The 24,663-nt window shown below is 46.7% G+C and overlaps 1 protein-coding gene across 2 annotated transcripts in view; it reads right to left on the reverse strand.

Annotated features, from left to right (window-relative positions):
• The window catches only part of PLEKHA2 (pleckstrin homology domain containing A2), a 115,999-nt gene that overhangs the window by 45,904 nt on the left and 45,432 nt on the right, over window positions 1-24,663 (reverse strand). For both annotated transcript variants that reach the window (XM_033171936.1, XM_033171935.1), the window contains exons 3-5: window positions 24,042-24,098; window positions 11,718-11,766; window positions 8,537-8,634 (exon numbers count right to left, since the gene is read on the reverse strand). In XM_033171936.1, the coding sequence (XP_033027827.1) occupies window positions 8,537-8,634; window positions 11,718-11,766; window positions 24,042-24,098 (204 nt within the window). The remainder of the gene's footprint in view (window positions 1-8,536; window positions 8,635-11,717; window positions 11,767-24,041; window positions 24,099-24,663) is intronic.

Genomic DNA, 24,663 nt, shown 5'->3' on the forward strand with positions numbered 1-24,663 from the left:
GTCCTAGTGGTTTGCCCCTTCCCTGGCTCCTTTCCTAGTGCTATTTTTCTAGCAAAAGAGGTGCCAGAACTCACCATGAGCACCTCCCTCTTTCTCGCAGAATGGCACCTGAGAGGGGCCAGAACTGAGTTCCGGTGAGCTCCCCCTGAAAAAAGGCCACAGGAAAACCTACCCTTTAGCTTTAAATTGGGGCAAATATCAATCTGGAGAAAACCTGATTGACATTTGCTCTGAGTGCTAAAGATTGGGTTTCCCTGGGGGAAAGTGGTGGGACAAACAGAAGTCTGGATGAGTCTTGTTTAATTGCACCGCCTTCAATAGGCTTCACTATGCCTAATTCTAAAATGTATTGAAGTAACCGTTATAAATAATAAATTTCCCTTGTATTAAATTAGATAGAACTGCCCATGATTTCTACAGCCATTCCTCTTAAATTAGTATCTTACTCTGTTTCGAACGTTGTGCTCACACCAAGCCTGCTACAACTTCCATTAAAAAAAAAATCTTTCTCTGAGGGATTAGTACCTTTGATTTGCAAAGCACAATACCCAGTCTCCTCTGGTGGTTGTACAGTAAATAGGAATAATTTAGGAATAGGAATAATTTTATTGGCCAAGTACATTTTCCAACATACTTGGAATTTGCTTTGGCTACATTGCAATGTAAAAATATACTAACACTAGTACATTACAGAGCAAGAGCCGAGCCTGCCCTTCTCGGCACCTCTTAAGATGTGGTGGTGAGGACTTCTGGTTGGACGCCATTCTGTGCAGTCGGGAGAAACCTCGGTTCCGAGGTTTCTCCGTCGCTGCGGGGGAGGGGGGAGTCGAAACTGCGCTTCGACCCCCCAGAAACTCCAGGAGGTGAGTCCTGGAGCCATGGGATCCGGCGGGTCCCCCAGGGGCGCCTCCCTTGCTCTCCAGTAAGCCCTAGTAAGGGCTGCCGTGACAGGCGAGGTTGAGGCGTGGGGGCTGTGGATCCACCACTAGCCCCGCAGTGAGAAGTAGCGGCTGCCGACAGAGAGAGCGTCCAATTCTTCCAAGATTCGGCTAATTCGATTTTGTAAGTATTGACTTTTTTTTTTTAAGCGATCTTAAATTCGGATGTTCTGGGAACTTTAAAAACGGAAGTCGGTTCCCTGAGCGTTGAAACAAAAGGAAACAGTGTAACTTTCAATTCCGAAGCAATTTATTAACTTTGTGACAAGGAAATTTCTGAAGCCTTTAAGATACTATTACCCTCTCTTTGAGGAAACTTTGAATGGTTGCCTTAGCAACGAAGGATAATATTTGGACTGCATAAGCTTTATAGACTTTATGGACTTTGAGGATGCCCAAAAGGAAATGGATGAAGGACTTCAAAACAAAGGTTTTGGAACTTTTGTACAATTTAACAGTGGAAGTCAACCGGCTAAACCAGCTAACGGGGACAGTGGTATCTGCGGACTTGGCTGTGCAGGAAAATGGATTTATGACTTTTTGTGAAAGCTATGAGGATACATACACAGAAGAGGAGAAGATCCAGGGAAAAATCAGTGGATTCAACCCGCCGGAAAAAGATAGAAAAATCAGGAGGTTCAAAACAACGAGAAGTAAGAATGGGGAAACTGTAGGAAAGAAGAGAGTTAAACGGAAGGCGGTACAGACTTTGGACAATGTTGAAAAACTCTCAAGGACATATGAGATAAGAATGGAGCAGAGGCCAGTTTCCCAGGACAGTGGAACTTTGGAATTTGAAAGGGTGGGGGTGGGTTGAAAAAATGATGGTTTTTATGGAAATTCTCTTTGCATTATGGTATAGACATACGGCTTGGTAATGGACAATGGTTAATGAATTTAAACGAATGGTGAATAGGAGGGAAGGGGGGGAAGAGTTAAAGTAAAATTAATTTCACTTCAGTTGTTGTAATGGATTTGGGATTAGACAATGGAGGTTTAGAAATACAGTGAATGCAGAGGATAATTTAAAATGATAATTTAGACTTGTAAGTTGGAAAAGTATTTAGTAAAAGATATAAGGAAAATGTAAGAAGGAGAAAAAGTAATATGGGGAGTAATTGGCAATAACTGTGAATTAGGGTTAATTTGGGAATCAATGGGGGGGAATCGGGGAAGTCCGCGAAAGTAAAAATGATATGTGTAATGTAAGTGGTTAAATTGGGAAAGTATTATTGATTACCCCCGTGAGAGGGGGGTTTGTTTAGTATGCTCCTATTAGTGAGAGAAAGGGGAGTTAGAAAAATTTAATCATGTATTGTAATTTGGATTTAATTGGAAAATCTTTAATAAATATTATATTCCCCCCCCCAAAAAAGATGTGGTGGTGAGTGTAGGCCCCACCTCCCAGGCCCGATATGGAGCCATTCATGTATCTATTTCCTCAGCTTTCCTCTTAGGTGCCCCCCTTTGCTCATTCCCAATGCCTGCCCTGCAAAGGTACTCAGATGTCCTTCCAGACAGGGGTGATGGCAGCAGCAGCAGCAGCAGCAGCAGCAGCAGCAGCAGCACAGGCCTTCAGGTGCCAAGCAGGCAGAGACATCTAGCAGCTCTTAGCAGCTCCTTGGCCAGAGTACAAGCCTAAATGTGGGTCTATATCAGATTCAGGAGGAGTCTGTGGCTTTCAGGATGCATTTCCCCTGCCTAATAGCAGAAATTATTATCTACAATCTGGTAGCAAATGCTGGGAGGATTCACTTTCCAACCTTCCATCAGAGAGGTGAAGGTACTCTGTGGGCTGCGCAAGTAAAACTGGCTTTTACTAGGCTAACACCTACCTGACCCAGATCTCTGCCTCAGCTGGCCCAGTACATAACATTCCAGGGCTGATCTCAAACAGCCAATACGTGGAAGGAATTGCAGAGGCTGTTTCTGCATGCAAGTTCCCCGTAAGATGGTTAGAAGGGCTCTGCTGGATCAAAGGGAAGCTTCCATCTAATCCCAGACCCTCTTTTTCCCATGGTGGCCAACCAGACACATCCAGAGAGATGTCAAGCACAGCATGAAGGCAACTGCCTTCTTCTGCTCCTCAGCAAAGCCACTAGTTTAGGTGTATCTTGAAGAGGATTAGACAAATTCACATGAGAAATGGCTCATTTCATCAGATTTTGTTTTTTTTTTTAAACAGAATTTATTGACATTTTCATAATATAACACAAACCCAACCCCACACCTACAAATACAAATACACATAATGTCAGGATTCTTCTTCTTATCTATATACCTTACAAAAAATAATAATTTCTAGTTCTGAATCTTGACGCTTGACTTCCCCCGCCTATACACCTTCGGTTTTAAATCAATATACTATTTCCTTAACAACTTTTCTCTATAAAAAATTTAACTTTACTTAAAAAGAAAAAACACAATTGTCTTAATCTTTGCATTATAACCTAAATCTTAACCAAATATTCTTATAGCTAAACTTATTTCTTCTATCCTTTATCATGCTGCTTTTAACTAAAAATTCAATATCTCCTTATTTAAAATAAACTTGTAATTAACAGACTTCACACTCCGATTTCGGATACCATGGCAGACCATTCAGATTATACATTTATTACTTCAACCCACTCCCCTTCTGTCCATTGTCTTTTTCTGTCTTTCACCAGAACCGGATCTCCAATTATCTTCTTCTGGATGTCCACAGATCCAGGCTGCATTCACAACAAACCTTGCATCGAGCTTCAGGATATTCATCCCCTCCATTCTGGGTTTCTCCGTTTCTTTGTGCCATACTTCTTCTTCTTGTAGAAATCTTAATTCCATGTCCCTTGCCCCCGAGCTGCCACCTCGGAGTCTGGATATTGTAAATTTTCCTGTTCCAGGGCTGCCACCCCCAGAAACCGGCCCCCCTTCCATTCGGAGTTGCCCAGCCATCTCAGACCATCCTTCAAACACCTCTCCCAGCTCTTTGCAAAAGTTTGTTTCCATTGTGTAGAACTTTTGAAAAGCCTCTTCTGTGGAAAATAGGTTCTTTCCATTTACAATTCCACTCAAGACTTGTAGTTTTTGATTAAGCAGTTCCAGTTGAAAGACAGTGAGCATTTCCTCATCCTCCAAATCAGAGTTCAATATCAGCGCGAGCGCAAAGTCCAGCATCTTGGGGGGAAGGGTGGGTATCAAGTTTCAGTTCCTGTCTCTTCCTTCCTTTGTTTCAGTTTTTTCCCACGAAAGTCCAAGTCGCCGCCATTTCTCCGATGCCGGAGTATAAAGACCAAAACTTCAAACGGAGATATTTTTTCCCCAGTTAACCCCCGAAGGGAAATCTCAACAGTCTCAGTTTTCAATTTCCAGATACTTTCTGTCAATTAGTGTAGCAGCAGTCACTTAAAGAGTTAATTCCTTTCATCTGCCGAAGGGAGGGAGGCGGGCTGCCTTTCTTCTTTCCCCCAGATCGTTCCAGAGATACAAAGAGTCAATCAATTACTCACCGCCTCTGGGTTCTTTTCACTCACTAAAGACAGGTAGAACTTAGACGCTCATCACAGGCTTTGTCGCCGCATTTACATCCCGGTTGGGGCATATCCCCTATAGCCCGGCTCCGTCGCCCCTTCACCCCCACTCCCCCTTTACAGGGGGAGCGGGGGAAGGGTTCGGAGCCACAACGGGCACAGCCGGGGAGCCCAGGGAGCGGGACGCTCTTCCCGCACCCCAACCGGAGCCCCGCTTTGCGGTAGCGGGGCTCCTAACCCCCGGGATGGACTGGGTGCTTCGCAGCCGAAGCAACCCACGACCACCCGCAATGGCGTCAGCCGCCGGAAGCCTATTTCATCAGATTTTGACCTTCCTGGAGCTATATGCTGCTGGGGTGGGGAGGGGCTGGGGCCAGTGGAGGGAAAGGACAGGGCTGGAAGTGGCTGGAGAGCACTGTTGATTGCTGTCAACTTTCCCCCCTGTCCCCTACCTGCCCATCACCACTTGCATGAAATTAGAGCAAGGGTCTCACATGACCCTCAGGCCACAGAGTAATTCAGGAATGGGCAAAGAGCAAATACCTTCACCCTGTACTTGGCGTGGGAAGAAGCTATTGACAATTTTGACCCTAGCAAATGCCTATCAGGGTCATATTCCCACACGGGCGACCTTCCAGGGCCCATATGGTGACAAAAGTCAGAGATTTCTACACACATTTCACTCTCCTGGCATTATCACACTTAAAGAATGCATTTGAGCCAGTCAAAGGCCTTTGAGGAAGGGATGAGCAGGCCAGAGAGAAGCCTGACTGGCCACGTTTGGCTCCCAGGACTGAGGTTGCTCCCCTCTGGTGTTTTAATGATATGCATATTTGCAAACACAACTTTGCCCCCACTTGGTGCTCACATTTAATACATCTTAGATGTATGCCTAACACAACGTGCAAATGAAGCCACTATTGACTTGACTTCAGGTATCTAAAAAGGCTTCCTTTCATATTCATTTCTCAGTTCTTAAGATAATAATCCATGTTCCAAAACAGCAACCAGTTTTCGAAAGTCAAGTCTGGCCAACTGAAGGGGAAGTAGCCAGCCCTCATGGACAGTGAAACAGGAAATAAGCATGTAACAGGAGCACATCTTCCTGTTTCAGAAGCAGCACAGCGATTTTACAGGGTGAGTGGATATGGAGAATTTAGTCAAGTTACTGTCAAGTCATCCCTGTATTTAAGGCATCAGTGGCCAACCATTCTGGCAAGTGGGGCATAAGCCATGCCCACAGAGCTCTACAAACAAACAAACAAACAAACAAAACCAAACACTTCCTGCACCTTCTCCTTGCAGGGTGGCGGAGTTGACAGGAGGCCTCTATCACCCTTGCAGAGCTGCAGTTCTCAGTGTTCCCTGTGAAGAGGGATTGGTTCCTAAACCACTGTGGGCACTGTTGCTCTTTGAGGGGTATAAGGGTCCCCTAACATCCCTTAGCACCTTTAACAAACTTCAGACGCCAGGATTCCTTGGGGAAGCCATGACTGCTTAAACAGCTATGATATGGATTTAAATGTACAGTGCTATTGGGACCCAAGATTGGGGGGGGGGGAGAGAACATTGATTTTCTTTGCCTTTCAATGGGAAGCCACCTAATTTGCACGTCTTGAACCAATATGCAAACCGAAACACAGCTATTATTTAAAATTCATACTACTCTGAATTACTCCAACCAACCAGTGAGTACAAAATGCATCATATTAGGGGAAAGTGGGCAAAAAACCCACCCTGTATTAGTGTAAACAACATGCAAAAATGAGTTTTATTATGGGAAATTACTTTCAAAGATGTGTGAGTTAGTCAAAATTGCACACAAAAATGTGTTTATTAGGAAAAATTCACACAAAAATGCTGATGGATTTTCAAGAGTGGTTTTTTAAAAAGACACACAAATTGCTTCAAAAATGTGGAGGCCTGATTCTGAGACAAGAAAAATGAGAAACCAAAACTGACCGACTTGTCCTTTGCTACTCAGTCCATGTGCATCTCCTCAATGCTCGTAGAAGATGTCTCTAGGCCTACAAACGCAACCAAGCTGCAGGTGCACAATGGCAGAGAGCAACTGCTATACGGCACACAAGCTGCCTTTCAGGAAAACTTTCCGTCCCTATTGATCAGTGGAGAGCCACTGGCCCATTTCTAAGGAAGCTGGACAAAAAAACCACAGGGTTAGATCACTGCAGCTTGGCAACCGGTCTAATGTAAGCTATGCAGGAGGAGAGTCAAAAGGCAGCAGGTAGGGGGCATTTTATCTTCCAACCGCAGGTGCACCACACACACTTCCCCAATGCCAGAGCCATCAACACACCGAGCAAGGCATCCTCAACCCAAAGGTTCCATATGATGTGGCAAATGCCTGCCACCAGGGAGGGAAGGAAACATCCCTCTAAGCTGGCCCCTAAAGCAAGGGGCTTCCTAGGTTAGGCTAGAGAAGTTTCGGGTTCCATATACATGTCACCGCTAAAGCAAAAGAGAGTGTCTTCCCCCTCCATCAGGGAGTTAAATTCACACAATGCACCATTTCCAGGTGATCACACCAAAAATGTGGGTAGTTCTTTTACAGGTTGTTGTTGTTTTTAGAATAACTCCTACAAAAGAAATGGGGAACCAGTGGCCCTCCAGAGATGGTTTGACTCCAACTCCCATCAGCTCTGGCCAGCCTGGCCAATGGGAGTTGTAGTCCAACAACATTTGGAGGATCCCAGGTTCCCTATCTTTGCTAACTGGGAACAAATGTTCATGTCATGAATTACAGAGCCAAGCTTGTTCAAATTCTGTAAACAACAACAACAAATTAGATGTATATGCCACCTTTCACCCAAAGATCACAGTTTACAGTATAAATCAATGTATGTGCCATGGAAAGGAGGGCATATTAACAGCAGCCCATTTTTTCATGGCATATAGAACACATGTAGATGGGTAAAATGCCCTGGGGAGAATTATCACACGCCAGGGTATCTCAGATTGGTTTGGCATTGGTCTGGCAAGTGGTAAAGACAACTTTTACTACATGTTGGGCACAGCTGGGGGGGGCAGGTTGGGAAAGGCTACTCTAATGTCTAACCCCTCTTTCTTCTTACCGGACTCCTGTTCCTGTTTTCTGCTGGGTGAGTGAGAATGGCAATTAAACCAACTCAAGTTCTTCAGAACCTGCAAATTCACCCCACCTATCAGAATTACTCTGAATAAATTCTAAATCCATGCAATTTGTGACATTGCCCAGCCTTGCTGGTCTGCAGGTGCCCAATTGCAGTTGCTTTTGCAATTCTCCTGAAGTAACTTTAACTAGAATAAATGGCTGGGGAAGTGTAACAAAGTGCTGTGGGTGCCCCCCTCCCTGCCTGTGGTAGTACAGGACTTTTCAGGCTATAAAATACTGATAAAATACTTATCGGGGCCTTTTCCCTATTTGTATCCCGGGTGTTCTATCTGTTTTGCATTTTCTGGGGTGAGTTGTTAAGGAAAAAGTGGAGGAGGAACCTGCTTGTTATTACTTTACTATTTAAAGACTTTCTACACTGACTTTTTACATTGGGCACTTCCAGATAATCACTGTTTTCAGATGGGATTCAATCATATACCAGCAAAAATTGGTTCAACAATTATGACTGGGAGGTCTTGTACAACAAACCCACTTCCTCAAAAGCCACATTTTTTGCAATAAGGTAAGTGACAGCAAAGTGTGGGATAACATTTGCTTTGATGCAATGTTGTTTAACTTCCCCATAAGCAAATTGGAATGAATGCTCATTTAACGGCTAACATTGTCTGATCTACCTGCAAACTAATCAGGATAAATAAAAGAATAAAGGGGGGGGGGAGAGAGGAAGATAAGACGTACTCCCTGTACCGTAAGTGCAGACCCCTCTCCTTCCCCTTCCCCCAAATTAATGCACTCCACCTGTTCAATTATGTTTTAAGATTCTGGCCAAGATGCCCACATAATTCAGCTGAAAGGAAAGGAAAGAAATCCCTATATTCCAACCAGATTAAAGCCTGAATAAAAGGAAACCAACATGACCCCTTCTTTCCACTGAACACCAAAAGAATACCCAAAGCACTGCGCAAACCTACCGTGATCTTGCTGGCCCGATTTAGTGCCTCCACCCAGTCCTGCAGGTCCTTTTGGTCATTGGCTTGCAAAACATAGCGCTGAGACAATGCATTAATAACTGTGGACACAGAGTTCAGTGTCAGCGTTTGGCATCGTTCAAAGTAATGGACAGCAACCTGTGGTCTTCCTCCCATTATTTCCCCCACCCTTCCTACCACAAGCTGAGATCCTCTGCGCAAGGACCTCTGCCATCTTGGTCCAATGGATAGCTACAAGATCCAGTGTCTTCTCAGTGGTAGCACCCCACTGAGCATAGAATACACCATTTGTTTAAAGCACATTTCTCCCCCACCCAAATTCTGGAAATTGTAGACTATTGGTAAATTTAGCTCTATGAAGAGTAAACAACAGTTCCCAGGATTCTTTGGGAGACGCCATGTGCTTCAGTCGTATAGATTGGATGTGACATTGAGGCTCACCTGGACAGCTCTCCCCCCCCCCCCCCGGACCTTCTTTCAGATGGAGAAAACAATTCTGTTCTGGCAGGCATTTGCCCTCACAGAATCCAATCTGATACAGTTGCTGGTCTTAGCACTTAAGATTTAAATGAGTTGTTTACATTGGGGAATCTAAAACCAAATGCCACTCTAAAGTTCTTGGCTTTGGATTTTATGGCTGGGTTTATAAATTCTGCAAGTGGGACCTGCAATAAAATGCCACACCGTATGCTCACCTTCTAACAGGAGATCTCCTGTTCAGGGTTCCAGCCAGCCAGCCAGCCAGCCAGCCCCACTGTCCTCTAGGGTAGTATAAATGGTTAGGGCAGGAGTGGGGAATCTGTACCCCTTGAAGTCATGCTGTGGCCTACAATCCCACCAGACCCACTCAGCCAGCATGGCCAATGGCCAGAGATTATGGATCCCTACAGTTGGCAGCTGAGGCCTTGTTGGGGGTGCCACCTCTGGGGGCTGCCTGGTTTGCATTGACCTGTGACGGGGCCTTTTCAATGGTGGGTCCCTGTTTGTCTGCCTTTCCTAATACTGACATTCAAGAAGCATCTAAAAATATTCTTGCTTAGCCAGGCATTTGATGGCTGTTCCTGGCCAAACCCAAATCACTGACTAAGAGAATGCTTTTAACTTTTTTTAGGGTGGTTTTAACCGTGTTTAGTACTGATGTGCTTGCCTCCTTTGGGAGGAATGCCAGGCTCTAGGTGAAATCATCATCATCATCCAACAACATCTGAAGGGTCACAAGTTCCCTACTTTTCAGTTAAGGTCCCAAACAGACCAATGCATCCTTCTCCTGACCCCTTGTTTTCTGTTTTATTTTTCCAAATGACACTCAATATTCTGTGGTTTTGGAGAATACTCCATTCTCATTGGGTTGTTTGGGAATTTTAGAAGGGGTGGGATTTGTTTGTTTGTTTTGGTACTTCTGCCAACTTCAGGATTCTCTGAGGCAGGCCAATCACTGGCAGTGGAAGAGGAGTGCAGGGGGGAGTGCCCGCCCCAGCAGGCGGCGCGCCCCACCCCCAGGACGTGCGCCAGCCCCGCCCCCACCTGCTCTCCGCCCCCCCCCCCGTGCCGGAGCATGAAGCTCCGCCACTTAGGCCAATGCCACCCTCTTTATTCTTAGTGGTCTCATTTTGGCTCCATTTCTGTTGGAACCAGAGTTTGCTATTAGGGGGAGTGATATTGATATTTCATTGAATATCTTTTTATTGTTCACAACTCTGATAATTGCATAAAAAAACAAAATAAAAATACATTGTGCTGGGGAATGTAGATGGGAAGTTGAAATGCAAGCAAACTTTATGTTTTTTAGAGCACTGCTTGTATACAACCACCTTTTGGATGGGGGTTCAGGTACAAAGACCATGATGCATTTTGCAGATGGGCAGAAGGCGTGCAGCATATGGTTCATAGAATTCAGCTCTCTAAATATCCCATTTTAAAAGTCAGCTATTAGCTCCTTAAACATCTTCTGGCTTCTATGACTGCAAGGTTTTGCATGGACAAAATCCTCTCAAAAACCAGAGGGATAGCCAAGTCGGTTTCCCGAGGGTTGAAAGTGTGGCTGAGAAAGGAGGGAATCAAATTCACAGAATAAGCTTGTGGTGGAGTGGGATAAATCTGAATCCACTTTAAGGGTGCATTAAGGCACTCCTTGAAATCTAAACTATGGTCTGAAGCATTCTTCACTAACCTAGTGCCTTCCAGATGTTTTAGACTACAACTTCCATCAGCCTCAGCCAGCACATGTCAGCTGGGACCAATGAGGATTGTGTTGGAGGTTGACAAAGGATGAGCTCTGTTCTCCTGCCTCCCCCCTTGCATGTCATGCATAATAATAATAATAATAGTAATAATAATAATAATAATAATAATAATAGTAATAATAATAATTTATTTATACCCCGCCCATCTGTCTGGGTTTCCCCAGCCACTCTGGGAGGCTCCCAACAGAATATTGAAAATAGAATTGAACATTATTATTTTTTTCCCCAAACAGGGCTGCCTTCAGATGTCTTCTAAAAGTCAGTTGTTTATTTCCTTGACATCTGATGGGAGGGCATTCCACAGGGCGGGCGCTGCAGAAAGCCCTCTGCCTGGTACCATGTAACCTCACTTCTCACAAGCAAGGGAACCACTGGAAGGCCCACGGAGCTGGACCTGTGTCCGGGCTGAATTATGGGGATTGAGACGCTCCTTCGGGTATACTGGGCTTAAATCATTAATTTATGTTTTGGAGGTAAACTTAACCATGGTTTGCTGGTTCAAATGTAATGGCAAATTATGCTTTGATGAAAACAGGAAATGACAAAAGTCTGAATGCAGCCCAACATTCAGCGCACGCCATCCAATTGGCATAGTGTTAGCTTTCCTCTGCAACTACGAAATGAAATTAGAGCCCTTTTGGGGAGACTTGAACAAAATAACCATATTACAGAATCACTGGTGTCCATCTTCTCTTTGATGGACAACTTATGCATCAGCGTCCCCTAATTGATGGCTGAAAGTGACATTGAGTGATGACTTGTGTACATAAACACAAGTCATACATGTTAAAAAGCCAAGGGAAACATAAAGTGTTGCAAGTGCAGCTGCTCGTTTTCAAGTGTACTGTGCTCTGAAGACTTACATGCATGTGTGAACCAGCCCTTTCCCTCCCCCCTCCCCCAGAATTCCTTCAACTTACCAAAGCAGAGGGATGTTTTTGGCTTTTGTTTGGGGGGAGCCACACTGACCTGCAAGGAAAGAGGGACAGAGATGAGGTGGCTGATGACGCAGCCCTGAGTATTTTTGTGCTAGTTGTTGGGTAAGTTGAAAACATTTTTTCCAGGGTGCCTTTAGCATAGCAGACAAACACTCAGCATCCTAAACCTTTCTCAGCACAGTTAAGGCAGGCAGGATTGAGCAAGTGAAGCCTTTCCTACCATGCAGCATTTAAAGGAGGGGGAATCTTTTGCAAGGCCAACCCTTGCAGACAAACCTTTGGGGGCCGCATGCTTATGGTGGGCATGGCCAGAGGCAAAACTGGGTGGGTCAACAGCAGTGACTCTTTCCTTTGCATAGCAGGTGTAGCAGCAGCAAAACGCGTACACGTTCACTCGGTGAAGGTTGAGTTTATTTAAGAAAAAACAAGGAAAACAACCAAGCCTCTTGTCTGGAGCTCCCTGCTCTCACAACCTATGGCTACCCTGATGATGACTCATCTGATTGTCCAGGGTGGTTCCTCTTCCCCTTGAAACCACGCAAGAACACCACCCTCTTCCGCTGCCTCTGTGATGTCAATTTCCCTTTCTCTTGCACCCCACCCCTCCTGCGTTCTTCCAAGCTAAGTGGAGCAAAGAAGGCTCTGACAAACTGTCTTCCTTTTTTTTTTTAAAGGAATTTATTGGTTTTTTCAAAACAAAGAACAACATAACACAAATAACAGCACAAACCCAAACCCACCCCCAACATTCAAACAAACACAAATACACCAACAATTCTTTTTCTTGTTTACATAAAAAAAAACTTTTCTTGTTCGAATCATTGTTAATGACTTCCCCCGTTTTCTCTCCTTCGGTTCCAATTCCATTTTACTTTAGTAACTTCTCATCTCTGAAATTAAATCATTTAAAAATCAAAACTAAACTAAACATCCTTCTTAAAATCTAATTTTAATTCTCAATAATCTATCACTCAATTAACTTAAATCAAAATCTAGTCCAATTCTAACTTCATGATAATTAATAATACAGCATCATAACACAACATATTACTTCTTATAACAAATCATATCAAACATCTTCTTACCCTTAGGTTACTGCTAATAACGAAAGATTCAAATATCTCTTCTCTAATTCAAAAACTTAAAATCTTAACACTCCGGCTTCAGGGTACCATAATAAACCGACCTAAATTTATCCTTAATACATTTCACCCTATCCCTTTTCTATCCATTTTCTTTCGCCATTTCGGGGTCTCCCCCCACACAATCCTCCATCTTACACCAATACGAACTTCCAAAAAGTCCTCTTTTCTTATAAGTCCACAGTTCCAGACGTAGTCTACAGCAGTCCTTGCAGGAAGCATCAGGGGGCACAGATCATCACCTTCCAGCATCTCCGGTTCGAAATTCCAATCCTCTTCTAATTGTAGATATATGAGTCTTTTTCCCATCATTCCTGGACTCTCACCCCAGAAATTGGATATAAAAAATCTTCTCATCCTGGGTCTGCCACCCCAACAGGACTTTTCATCTTCTCGGAGTTGCAATGACATCATGTTTTGTTCTTCAATAATACCCTTCAGCTCTCTGCCAAGGTTTCCTTCCATTTTAGCAATGTTCTGAACAGTCTCTCCTGTGGGATATACCCTTTCTGCAATATCATAATTCAACAAAATTAATTTTTGGTTTAGCAGTTCTAGCTTCAACAAAATAATCCTTTGTTCATGAGTCAGTTCAGAGTCTAAAACCAGCTTGAAAACGAAACTTAACATGGTAGAAGTGGGCATAGGGTATCAAATTTCAGTGTTTTTCCATCTTAGTCACAGTACTTTTCCATCTCACACTCAAGTCTCCGCAGCCATTTTCCCTGGAGTCAGGGCGAAAAGATTGCAGTCCATCCATTTCAAAAAGAGATATTCCACCAAGTTTCTCCCCCAAAGGGGATCTGATTATTTTCACTTGTCAAAAGTCTAAACATTGTATTCATCACTGTAGCAGCAATACCATCAGAACCGTTGCTTTCTATCCACCAAAGGGAGAAAGACGGGCTCCCTTTTCGTCGCGTCTCCCGAGGCACCAAATATCCAGAATAAGTTCAATTGATCAAGTACTCAGAGCCGACGGGCTTCTTTTATTTTTTCCCCACCAGGTAGAACGATGTCGCTCACCGCGAGCGGCGGCCGCCGCTTCGCCGGTCCGGTTGGGGCATGTCTCCTCAGCCCGGCTCCGTGGTCCCTTCACCGCCACTCCCCCTTTACAGGGGGAGCGAGGGAAGGGTTCAGAGCCATAGTGGGCTCGCCGGAGAGCCCAAGCCGCGGGACGCTCGACCCGCGGCTCAACGGAGCCCCGCTTTGCGGTAGCGGGGCTCCTACCCCCGGGCCGGCCTGGGCCGCCTCGCTGCCGAAGCGACCCACGACCGCCCGCGATGGCGTCCTCGCCGGAAGTCCTGACAAACTGTCTTCCAACAAGTTCTGTGTTGCCCTGGGCTGAGAGCTTCCCCCAGCCTTATCTCCTGCTCTTTCCATAACAAACCTTCCCTCTTAGCTCTTGGCTGCCGTCCCAGTCAGACAGCTGCGGCTGCTGGCTTGTCAGGTCTCACCTGACATCACCCCCCCTCTAGGGGCCTCCTCTCGTTCCTCATGCCTCTCCTCTTCCTCTCTTGGGGTGTTCTGGGCCACTTCCCACCATTCCTCCTCATCATTTCCCCAATAACTGCACCCCGGTTGCGGCTCCTCTGCTTCTTCCCACTCGGGCTCACCTTCCCCTTCTTCTTCCCACTCTGGCTGTTCCTCGACCCAACCTTGGGGTTTGGGTTTATTAGGGTACCTATGATGAAACTCACTCTGCAGCCTTGGTTCATGTATGTTTTCCGCGCTCTCTCACAAATTCTTTTCCAATCCGTACCCTTTCCAAGCCACTAAATACTGTACCCCCCCTACCCCTCCTGTGAGAGTCTAGTAGCACGGCCACTTCGTATTCCGGTTCACCCTCCACCCAGATCGGCAAGGGTGGTGGCTCCTTTCTCTCCTGGTACTGGTGTCTCGGCGTCACTGGTGATAGAAGCGACCGATGAAACACTGGGTGTATCTTCATTGACTCAGGTAGGTGTAACGTGAACGATACAGGGTTGATTTGTCCCACCACTTGCAATGGCCCCACCCTTTGCTGTTCCAGTTTACGGCATCGCCCTTTGCTTGGCCAGTCTTTTGAGGACAACCATACTTGGTCCCCCACCCTGATCTCCTTGCCCACCTCCCTGTCTTTATCCGCTTCTGCCTTGACCTGAGCCTTCGCCCTTTCTAGATGATCCCGCAAAATACTATGCAGCGCTTCCATTTCTTCTGCGAAATGTTCTGCCGCTGACACTGCAAGGCTGTCCCCCTGCCCTGGAAACACCCGTGGATGTCTCCCTTGACAAGCAAAAAATGGTGTTTGTTGTGTCGATAAGTGCACGGCGTTATTGTATGCGAATTTAGCCAGAGCCAACTTCTCTACCCAGTCATCTTGTTGGTAATAACATAACAACGTAGATACTGCTGCAATGTGGCGTTCGTCCTCTCTGACTCACCGTTTGTCTGCGGGTGTCTAGCTGACGAGAGGCATACTTCCATCTTCAGCAGTTGCATCAGTTTCCTCCAAAACTGAGAGGTGAATTGCGTTCCCCTATCCCAGTGTTTTTCAACCACTGTTCCGCGGCACACTAGTGTGCCACGAGATGTTGCCTGGTGTGCCGTGGGAAAAATTACTTTATATATAGTCAATATAGGCACAGAGTTAATTTTTTTAACATTTTCTAATGGTGGTGTGCCTCGTGATTTTTTTCATGAAACAAGTGTGCCTTTGCCCAAAAAAGGTTGAAAAACACTGCCCTATCCGATACAATCTTCCGTGGTAGACCATGCAATTTGAACACATGTTCCACGAAGAGTTGGGCAGTCTCATGTGTCAACAGTAGTTTCCTGCAAGGTACAAAATGTGCCATCTTTGAAAAAAGATCCACCACTACCCAGATCACTGTCTGTTTCTGCAACTCTGGCAAGTCAGTGATGAAATCCATGGCAATGGTTTCCCAAGGCGCCTGTGGGGTAGGTAGTGGTTGTAGCAGACCTGCTGGGGACTCACGGGGCCTCTTTGCCCGTTGGCAAGTCTCACAGGGCCATACATACTCCTTGACCTCCTCTTCCATGTGCGGCCACCAGAAGTCCCGCGCTACTAGGTGTTCCATCTTCCATTGCCCAAAATGGCCTGCCGTCAGACTATCGTGGCATTGTCTGAGTGCCTCGGCCCGGAGTTCACCTTCTGGAACGTAGACGGCTCCCCCTTTGTACAGCAACCCTCCTCTCTCTGCCAAATCCTTCGCATGGCTCTCCCCCTTTTCTCCCCCCTCTTCTTCCGAGCAAACTCATCCTCTCCCGTTCGCTTCAGAAACTCGGACCGTTCCACGGCCATCACCGCTGCCAGTCGCAGTTGCTCAGGGTTGAGGATCAGTCTCTGTTCTGGCACGGTTTGGGTTCCAAAGTATTTGGGCTTCCTGGACAGTGCATTCGCTCCCTGGTTCTGTGACCCCAACACATACTTTATCCTGAAATTGAATCTGGCAAAGAATTGCACCCACCTAATCTGTCGTTGGTTCAGATATCTGGCTGTCTGCCAGTACTCCATATTCTTGTGGTCGGTGCACTCCCTCTAGGAAGTGGCGCCATGTTTGCAGGACATCCTTGATGGCCAACAACTCCCATTCCCATATGGTGTAATTCTGTTCCGACGGGTTTAGTTTTCGCGAGTGAAAGGCGCATGGTCTCAGTTCCCCTTTTTTGTCCACCTGGAGTAGCACTGCCCCAAGCGCCTTGTCAGAAGCATCTGTCTTCACGATCATCGGCCTGTGCGGGTCCAGATGTGCCAAATACTTTTCCTCAGCAACCATGGTCTTGAGTTTCTCAAAAGCTTTCTGCGCTTCTTCTGTCCACCTGAATGGTTGTTTGCCTTTCAGACAATCTGTCATCGGTGCCGTGAGCCCAGAGTACCTATGTAAAAATTTCCTGTAGTAGTTGGCAAATCTGAAGAACCTTTGCATGTCCTTTCATGCCCTGGGTTCTTGCCACGACACTACCACCTCCACCTTTGCTGGGTCCATGTGCACCCCCTCTGGGGTGATTCTGTAGCAAAAGAACTCCACTTCTGCCACGTAGAATTGGCATTTCTCCAGCTTTGCGTATAGTCGATGTTCCTTCAGCCGCTGTAGCACCTCCTTCATGTGTTGTACATGTTCTTCCGGGACTTCTGAGTAGATCAAAAGATCGTCAAAATAAGCGACAACTGATTTGTCCAAAAGATCTGACAGCATGTGATTGATAAATGCCTGGAAGGTGGCCATGCCCGACTGCAATCCAAACGGCATCACGAGATACTCAGAAGGTCCCATACCTAGTGTTAAAGGCCATCTTCCATTCGTCACCTTCTCTCACCCATATCAGATTGTAAGCCCCCCTCAGGTCCAGTTTCATAAATTTTTTTGCCAATCTTAACTTCTCCAGTAGATCTCCAATCCGCGGCAACGGGTAATGACTGGGAATCATGCACCGGTTGGTCTTTCTATAGTCTACGATGAGCCTCCTTTCCGAAGTGTTCTTGTTCACAAAAAGGATTGGAGCTCCTCATAGAGTCTTCGTTGGTCGTATGAACCCCCACTTCAAATTCTTCTGCAGAAATTCCCTCAATTCGGTTAATTCCACTTCTGACATGGAGTAGAGGTGGCTGGTGGGTATCTCTGCCCCTGGCACCAGGTCTATTTTGCAGTCATAAGGCCTGTGTGGTGGCAGCCTGTATGCCTCCTTCACACAGAACACGTCTCTGAAGGACTTATACTGCAGGGGTATCTGTCTCTCCTCTCCAGTGAGAGGCCCACAGACCGTCGTCCCATTGGCCTCGCCGCTTCTCTCCATCCTAATCCCAATACAATGGAGTCTGCAGTGCACCGACAAGAAGGTCATAGACCCCAGCAGATCACTGGATCATGACAAGATAGCCAGCTCATTCCCAAGACCAGGGAAAGGGCAGAACTCCTCAATGCCTTCTTTGCCTCAGTCTTCTCCAAGACAGAAAACAATGCCCGACCTGAAGAATATGGAGCAGATGATTCAGCAGGGGAAACATAGCCCAGAATAAGTAAGGAGGTAGTACAGGAATACTTGGCTAATTTAGATGTATTCAAGTCTCCAGGGCCAGGTGAACTACATCCAAGAGTATTAAAAGAACTGGCAGAGGTGATTTCAGAACCACTGGCAGTAATCTTTGAGAATTCCTGGAGAACAGGCGAAGTGCCAGCAGACTGGAGGAGGGCAAATATTGTCCCTATTTTCAAAAAGGGGGGAAAGAGAGGACCCAAACAATTACCGCCCAGTCAGCCTGACATCAATACCAGGAAAGATTCTAGCGCAGATCATTAAGCAAACGGTCTGTGAGCACCTAGAAAGGAACGCTGTGATAACTAAAAGTCAGCATGGGTTTCAGAAAAATAAGTCATGTCAGACTAACCTGATCTCATTTTTTGACAGAATTACAAGCCTGGTAGATGAAGGGAATGCTGTGGATATAGCCTATCTTGATTTCAGCAAGGCCTTTGACAAGGTGCCCCATGATATTCTCGTAAAGAAGCTGGTAAAATGTACGCTAGACAATGCTACCATTCAGTGGATTTGTAACTGGCTGACTGACCGAACCCAAAGGGTGCTCATCAATGGCTCCTCTTCATCCTGGAGAGAAGTGACTAGTGGGGTGCCACAGGGTTCTGTCTTGGGTCCAGTCTTATTCAACATCTTCATCAATGATTTGGAGGATGGGCTTGAGGGCATCCTGATCAAGTTTGCAGATGACACCAAATTGGGAGGGGTGGCTAGTACCCCAGAGGACAGGATCACACTTCAAAATGACCTTAACAGATTAGAGAACTGGGCCAAAGCAAACAATATGAATTTTAACAGGGAGAAATGTAAAGTACTACACTTGGCCAAAAAAAATGAAAGACACAAATACAGGATGGGTGACACCTGGCTTGAGAGCAGTACATGTGAAAAGGATCTAGGAGTCTTGGTAGACCACAAACTTGACATGAGTCAACAGTGAGATGCAGCAGCTAAAAAAGCTAATGCAATTCTGGGCTGCATCAATAGGAGTATAGTGTCTAGATCAAGGGAAGTAATAGTACCACTGTATTCTGCTCTGGTCAGACCTCACCTGGAATAGTGTTCCCACTTCTGGGCACCACAGTTCAAGAAGGATACTGACAAGCTGGAACATGTCCAGAAGAGGGCAACCAAAAGGGTCAAAGGCCTGGAAACAATGCCTTATGAGGAATGGCTTAGGGAGCTGGGTATGTTTAGCCTGGAGAAGAGAAGGTTAAGGGGTAATCTGATAGCCATGTTGAAATATATAAAAGGATGTCATATGGAGGAGGGTGAAAGGTTGTTTTCTGCTGCTCCAGAGAAGTGGACACGGAGCAATGGATTCAAACTACAAGAAAGTAGATTCCACCTAAACATTAGGAAGAACTTCCTGACAGTGAGAGCTGTTCAGCAGTGGAATTTGCTGCCAAGGAGTGTGGTGGAGTCTCCTTCTTTGGAGGTCTTTAAGCGGAGGCTTGACAGCCATCTGTCAGGAATGCTTTGATGGTGTTTCCTGCTTGGCAGGGGGTTGGACTGGATGGCCCTTGGGGTCTCTTCCAACTCTATGATTCTATGATTTCCTTCTGACATCTCCAACATATACTTTTGAAATCTTTGATTAATTTGGAAATGTTGTAACCAACTGTTCAAATAATGTTTTACTTCCTTGTATTCTTTTAATTTCCCCTCCTCCTCCTCTAATAAATTTTTATATGTCAGCCAATTAACTTCCATATTGTGTCTCCTCGCAGCAACAATCTCAAGAGGGGATACCCACTGTCAGGGATCAAAGCATTGCTCGGGAAGAGAGGGGGGAGAGCATAGATGAAAAGGCAGAGAGAGAAGATTGGGATTCAGCCAGTCAGGGGGAGGAGCGTAAATATCGAGAGCAATTACCGATAATAAGTACAGATACTTCCAGCTCCAGTCCTCACCAGCAGACGTCTCCGGAAGAGGGAGAAAGCCCTCACACTGTCAGTAGCAGACAGGGGGAGGAACAAAGGGGGAGACGTAAGCACAGACGTCATTTTAGGGCGACTAGAGGCTTTCTTTGTTGGAAAAGGCGCGAAGACTCTAGTCCGGAAATCTGTTAGATAGGGAGTAGTCATGTTTCATCACTCTGTAATTCTTAATGTCTAATAAACAGCTTTTAAGCTCAACGCTTGAGCCTGCCGTTCCTCACAGCAACATCAAAGGCAAGAGCTGCCGATGACACCCACCATGGTGTTTTGGGTTCTAATATTCTTCGATATTTCCTCCATATTTTATAGAGTGACTTCCTTATTATATTATTCATAAAACTGCTTTGATTTTTCAAATTTTCCTCTATTAAATACCAATGCCATCCGAAACCTAATCCTACTCCTTCTAAATCCAATACCTCCATATTTTTCAACTTCATCCAATCCTTGATCCAGGTCAAACCCGCTGCGTCATGGTATATTTCTAAATCCGGCAATCCTAGCCCTCCTCTTTCCCTTGCATCAATTAATAACTTATATTTAATTCTTTGGTTTTTTTTCATTCCCGGCAGCTCCAGCCCTATGGGCATCGTAGCCTCCTACACGCAGCCAGACAGAAACGGCCTTCCGTCAATAGTCCGCACTTCTAAGGGTTCTTCCAACGTCTGTTTCTCTATTCCGAACCTACTCACTAGGTCTACGTCAATGAAATCTGTGGACGCTCCTGAATCAATGAGGATTTCTACACGCTCGCCCTTTCCACCTGGGAGTCGTAACGTAGAGCCCACGGTGATTACTGGTATGACCGGTCCAGGTGAAAGCCCTTCTGTTCTCTCTCCTCCCAACCTGAGGCCTCCGGAATGGGTTGGGGCAGCTCTTTTCCCAACGGCGTCTCTCTGCACTCTCCAGGCGTTGCCACACTCATCCCTGATAGTGCTCCTCGGGGCCTTCCCACAGTGCACTGATGGGCCATGTGATTGGCAGAGCCACAGGTGAAACACAAGCGCTCCCTCCGCCTTCTCTCTCTCTCAGCCCGTGTAGTGTCGGGCACTCTGCCCCCTCTGAGGGAGCCCAATTGCATGGGTTCCTCCCCCTCCTGACTTAACGGCCCCGTGCTTTCTAACGGGACATACGTTTGGTGGCTGCCAGGCTTCCCTTGCTCCCTGCGCATCTTGTCACGTGACTGGAATCTCAGGCCTAATTGCAAGGCGGCTTGCCCCACCTCTTCCAAGGTGGTGTTCAACCTTGGCATTTTCGCCAGCTCATCCCGAATCTCCTCGTAAAGACCAAAGCCTTTACTTCTCACCCCAGTTGATGGGCGTGCATCACAAAACTGGACCAAAACTGTGCTACAGTTCCCTTTCCTTGCCTGAGGTTAAGGAATTCCAGTTCCAACTCCGCCTCTTGTGCTGGATTCCTGAATATGCTGTCCAGGAGCTTCAAAAAGGCAGTCAATTTCGTGAGCACACTATCATTAGACGCCTGATTCTTGGGAGAAAAGCAATGACAAACCTAGACAGCATCTTAAAAAGCAAAGACATCACCTTGCCGACAAAGGTCCGTATAGTTAAAGCTATGGTTTTCCCAGTAGTAATGTACAGAAGTGAGAGCTGGACCATCAAGAAGGCTGATCGCCGAAGAATTGATGCTTTTGAATTATGGTGCTGGAGGAGACTCTTGAGAGTCCCATGGACTGCAAGAAGATCAAACCTATCCATTCTTTAAAAAATCAGCCCTGAGTGCTCACTAGAAGGACAGATCCTGAAGTTGAGGCTCCAGTACTTTGGCCACCTCATGAGAAGAGAAGACTCCCTAGAAAAGACCCTGATGTTGGGAAAGATAGAGGGCACAAGGAGAAGGGGACGACCGAGGATGAGATGGTTGGACAGTGTTCTCAAAGCTACTAACATGAGTTTGGCCAAACTGCGAGAGGCAGTGAAGGATAGACGTGCCTGGCGTGCTCTGGTCCATGGGGTCACGAAGAGTTGGACACGACTGAACGACTGAACATCAACAAGGGGTAATCCACTGTCTAGCCCTCCCTTCCAGAAGGCCCACAATCGTGACTATTCTTGCCTCATCATCTCTGTATTCTTCCCCTTTAAGCCTTAGGTTATACAAGCAGGAAGCTCTGAAGGAGTCATACTCTGCAGCATTTCCGTTGAAGCGTGGGGAAAGGGAGACTAGGTTCTTTGCCATTTGCCTACCAGATAAGTCAGAGAGCTGTCTTGCCTGTTCAGTCGTCACTCCTTCCAGTCGTGCTAATCTTATCTTTAATTCTTGATTCTCTACCCAGAGAATTTGTGTAGGATCCACTGCCGTTGGAGCCTCAGGTGCTGCTGCTTGTTGCCCGGATGGCACCTCCACGGGCTGCTGCTGCTGTTTCTTCTCCACCATCCTATCTGGCTTATCTGATGGGCTTCGTACTCAGCAGCAGTTGAGATGAGTCATGCTGTAGCAGCAGCAAGATGCTTACATGTTCACTCATTGACGGTTGAGATTATTTAAGAAAAAACAAGGAAAACAACCAAGCCTCTTGTCTGGAGCTCCCTGCTCTCACAACCTATGGCTACCCTGATGATGACTCATCTGATTCTCCAGGGTGGTTCCTCTTCCCCTTGAAACCACGCGAGAACACCACCCTCTTCCGCTGCCTCTGTGATGTCAATTTCCCTTTCTCTTGCACCTCACCCCTTCTGTGTTCTTCCAAGCTAAGTGGAGCAGAGACAGGCTCTGAGAAACTGTCTTCCAACAGGTTCTGTGTTGCCCTGGGCTGAGAGCTTCCCCCAGACTTATCTCCTGCTCTTTCCATAACATACCTCCTTCCCAGCTCTTGGCTGCCGTCCCAGCCAGACAGCTGTGGCTGCTGGCTTGTCGGCTCTCACCTGACAGCAGGCTACATTCCAGCCATGTCAAAAGCAGAGGTTCCTCTGCATCCCCCATCCAGGCAAGGGACAGCCTTTGTCACAGGTCCAGGATACTTAACCCTTAGAGGCAAGTGGCATGGGGCACCAGGGCGCCAAGTTCTGGAGTGCGCCAGGGAAGAGGTGGAGGCTGGATGCGGTGCCGGGAGGCACCAGTTCACTGCCCTCGCCTGCCTCCGTCATGCCGCGCTGAAGCAGTGCCACGCCTGGAGCCTCTGCCTACTGTGGCCACTGCAGCACGGCCGCCATGGAAGAAGTGGAGGCTGGGCGCGGCGCCTCCCGGCATCAACTCACTGCCCTCGCCCACCTCGCTGAAGCAGTGCCATGCCCGGAGCCTCCACCTCTTTCCCACCAGAGGAGCCCGCCCTCCAGCCGCTGCCCGCCTCCTCCAGCCCCGCAAAGCTGCCGGCAGTGCTGTAAAAAGGTTGGCAACTCTGGGAAATGGGGGGGGGGGCACTACTAGAGGGATCTTTGCACCACGCGCCGGATATACTTAACTGAGCCTTCACTGACAGCGACATACGGCTCTGCAGCCAAAGGACTAGAACAGGAATGAATGGGGAAAACTGCACCCCTCCTGATGTAGGGCAACAACTGCCATAATCCCTGAGCACTGGCCATGCTGGCGGGGGCTGCAGGGAGTTAGGCTCCAACAACAGTTGGAGAGTCACAATTGCCCCCACCCGTGGACTAGAAACTTGGCTTTTAATAAGTGGATAAAGCTAACATTTTAGAAATGTCACACTTTGCAATTGGCCCCCTGACCCCCGGGTTGCTCTCTGCCCCAGCAGCAGCATCATAGTTCTGCCTTCTTCCTCCACATTAGGCAAAGGCTTTCTCTTTCCCCTGAGAAATTATACTTTCCTCAATTGAGGATTTGTGAATCATTGGGTTATGCTGGGCAATGAGAAACAGGTTTGTCCCCAGTGGAAGTAGTGGCATTTTGTGTCCAGCTATAGATATGTTACTATTGCAGCTGAATTCCTACTCAGCAGCGCTGGGGCATGCAAACCAATATAAAGAATGCAGGAATGGTGCCATCCTTGACCAGGGATCTGAAAATAGCCCATCCAACCCAGCTCAGATTTTGCCTCTGCTGTCACAAGCTCAAATGGTTATAAGAGTAAGTGCACCCATAGTTATAAGCACAGAACTGGTGGGCTTAAAACAATGGCAACAAAACCTTGAGGACTAGAAGTGTGGAGAAGAACAACAGGCTCTGCCAGGTTCCTGCCAATCATATCTCCACCTTGTTCTTACCTTCGAGATGTAGGTCAGCTGCAAAGATCCCACTGCTTTGGCCCCCACAGCCAAGTTCTGAAATGGGTTAAAAAGTCAATCAGTCAAGTGGCAACGAACAACCAAACCCTCAGATTGCTTAGTGATGCCCAGTGGCAAGGATGCTAAAATTGAGCGGCTGGAGCAGCCTTCTTCAAGCAGCCTGGCGTCCTCTAAACCCCTGACCCCTGGCCATGCTGGCTGGGGCTGATGAGAGATGGAGACAACTGGAAGGCACCATGTTGGAGAAGGCAGCTGTGGAGGATCTGGCCAACTGCCTGCCTGCCCTGGAGCATGACTGCCCTTCTTTCTCGCACCAATACCTCACCCTTCATTCAAGATACTCAAGGGGTCTTCACTTTATCCTCACAACCACCCTTTGAGATAGCTCAAAGAATTATAGAATCGTAGAGTTGGAAGGGACCTCAAGCGCCATCTAGCCCAACCCTCTGCAATGCAGGAAGCACAGCCAAAGCATCTGTGACAGATGACCATCCAACCTCTGCCTAAAAGCCTCCAAGGAAGGAGAGTCCACCACCTCTTGTGGGCATCCATTCCACTGTCAAACAGCTCTTATCCACAGAAAAGTTCCTGATGTTTAATC

This window comes from Lacerta agilis, chromosome 15, assembly GCF_009819535.1.
Source record: "Lacerta agilis isolate rLacAgi1 chromosome 15, rLacAgi1.pri, whole genome shotgun sequence".
NCBI classification, from domain to species: Eukaryota; Metazoa; Chordata; class Lepidosauria; order Squamata; family Lacertidae; genus Lacerta; species Lacerta agilis.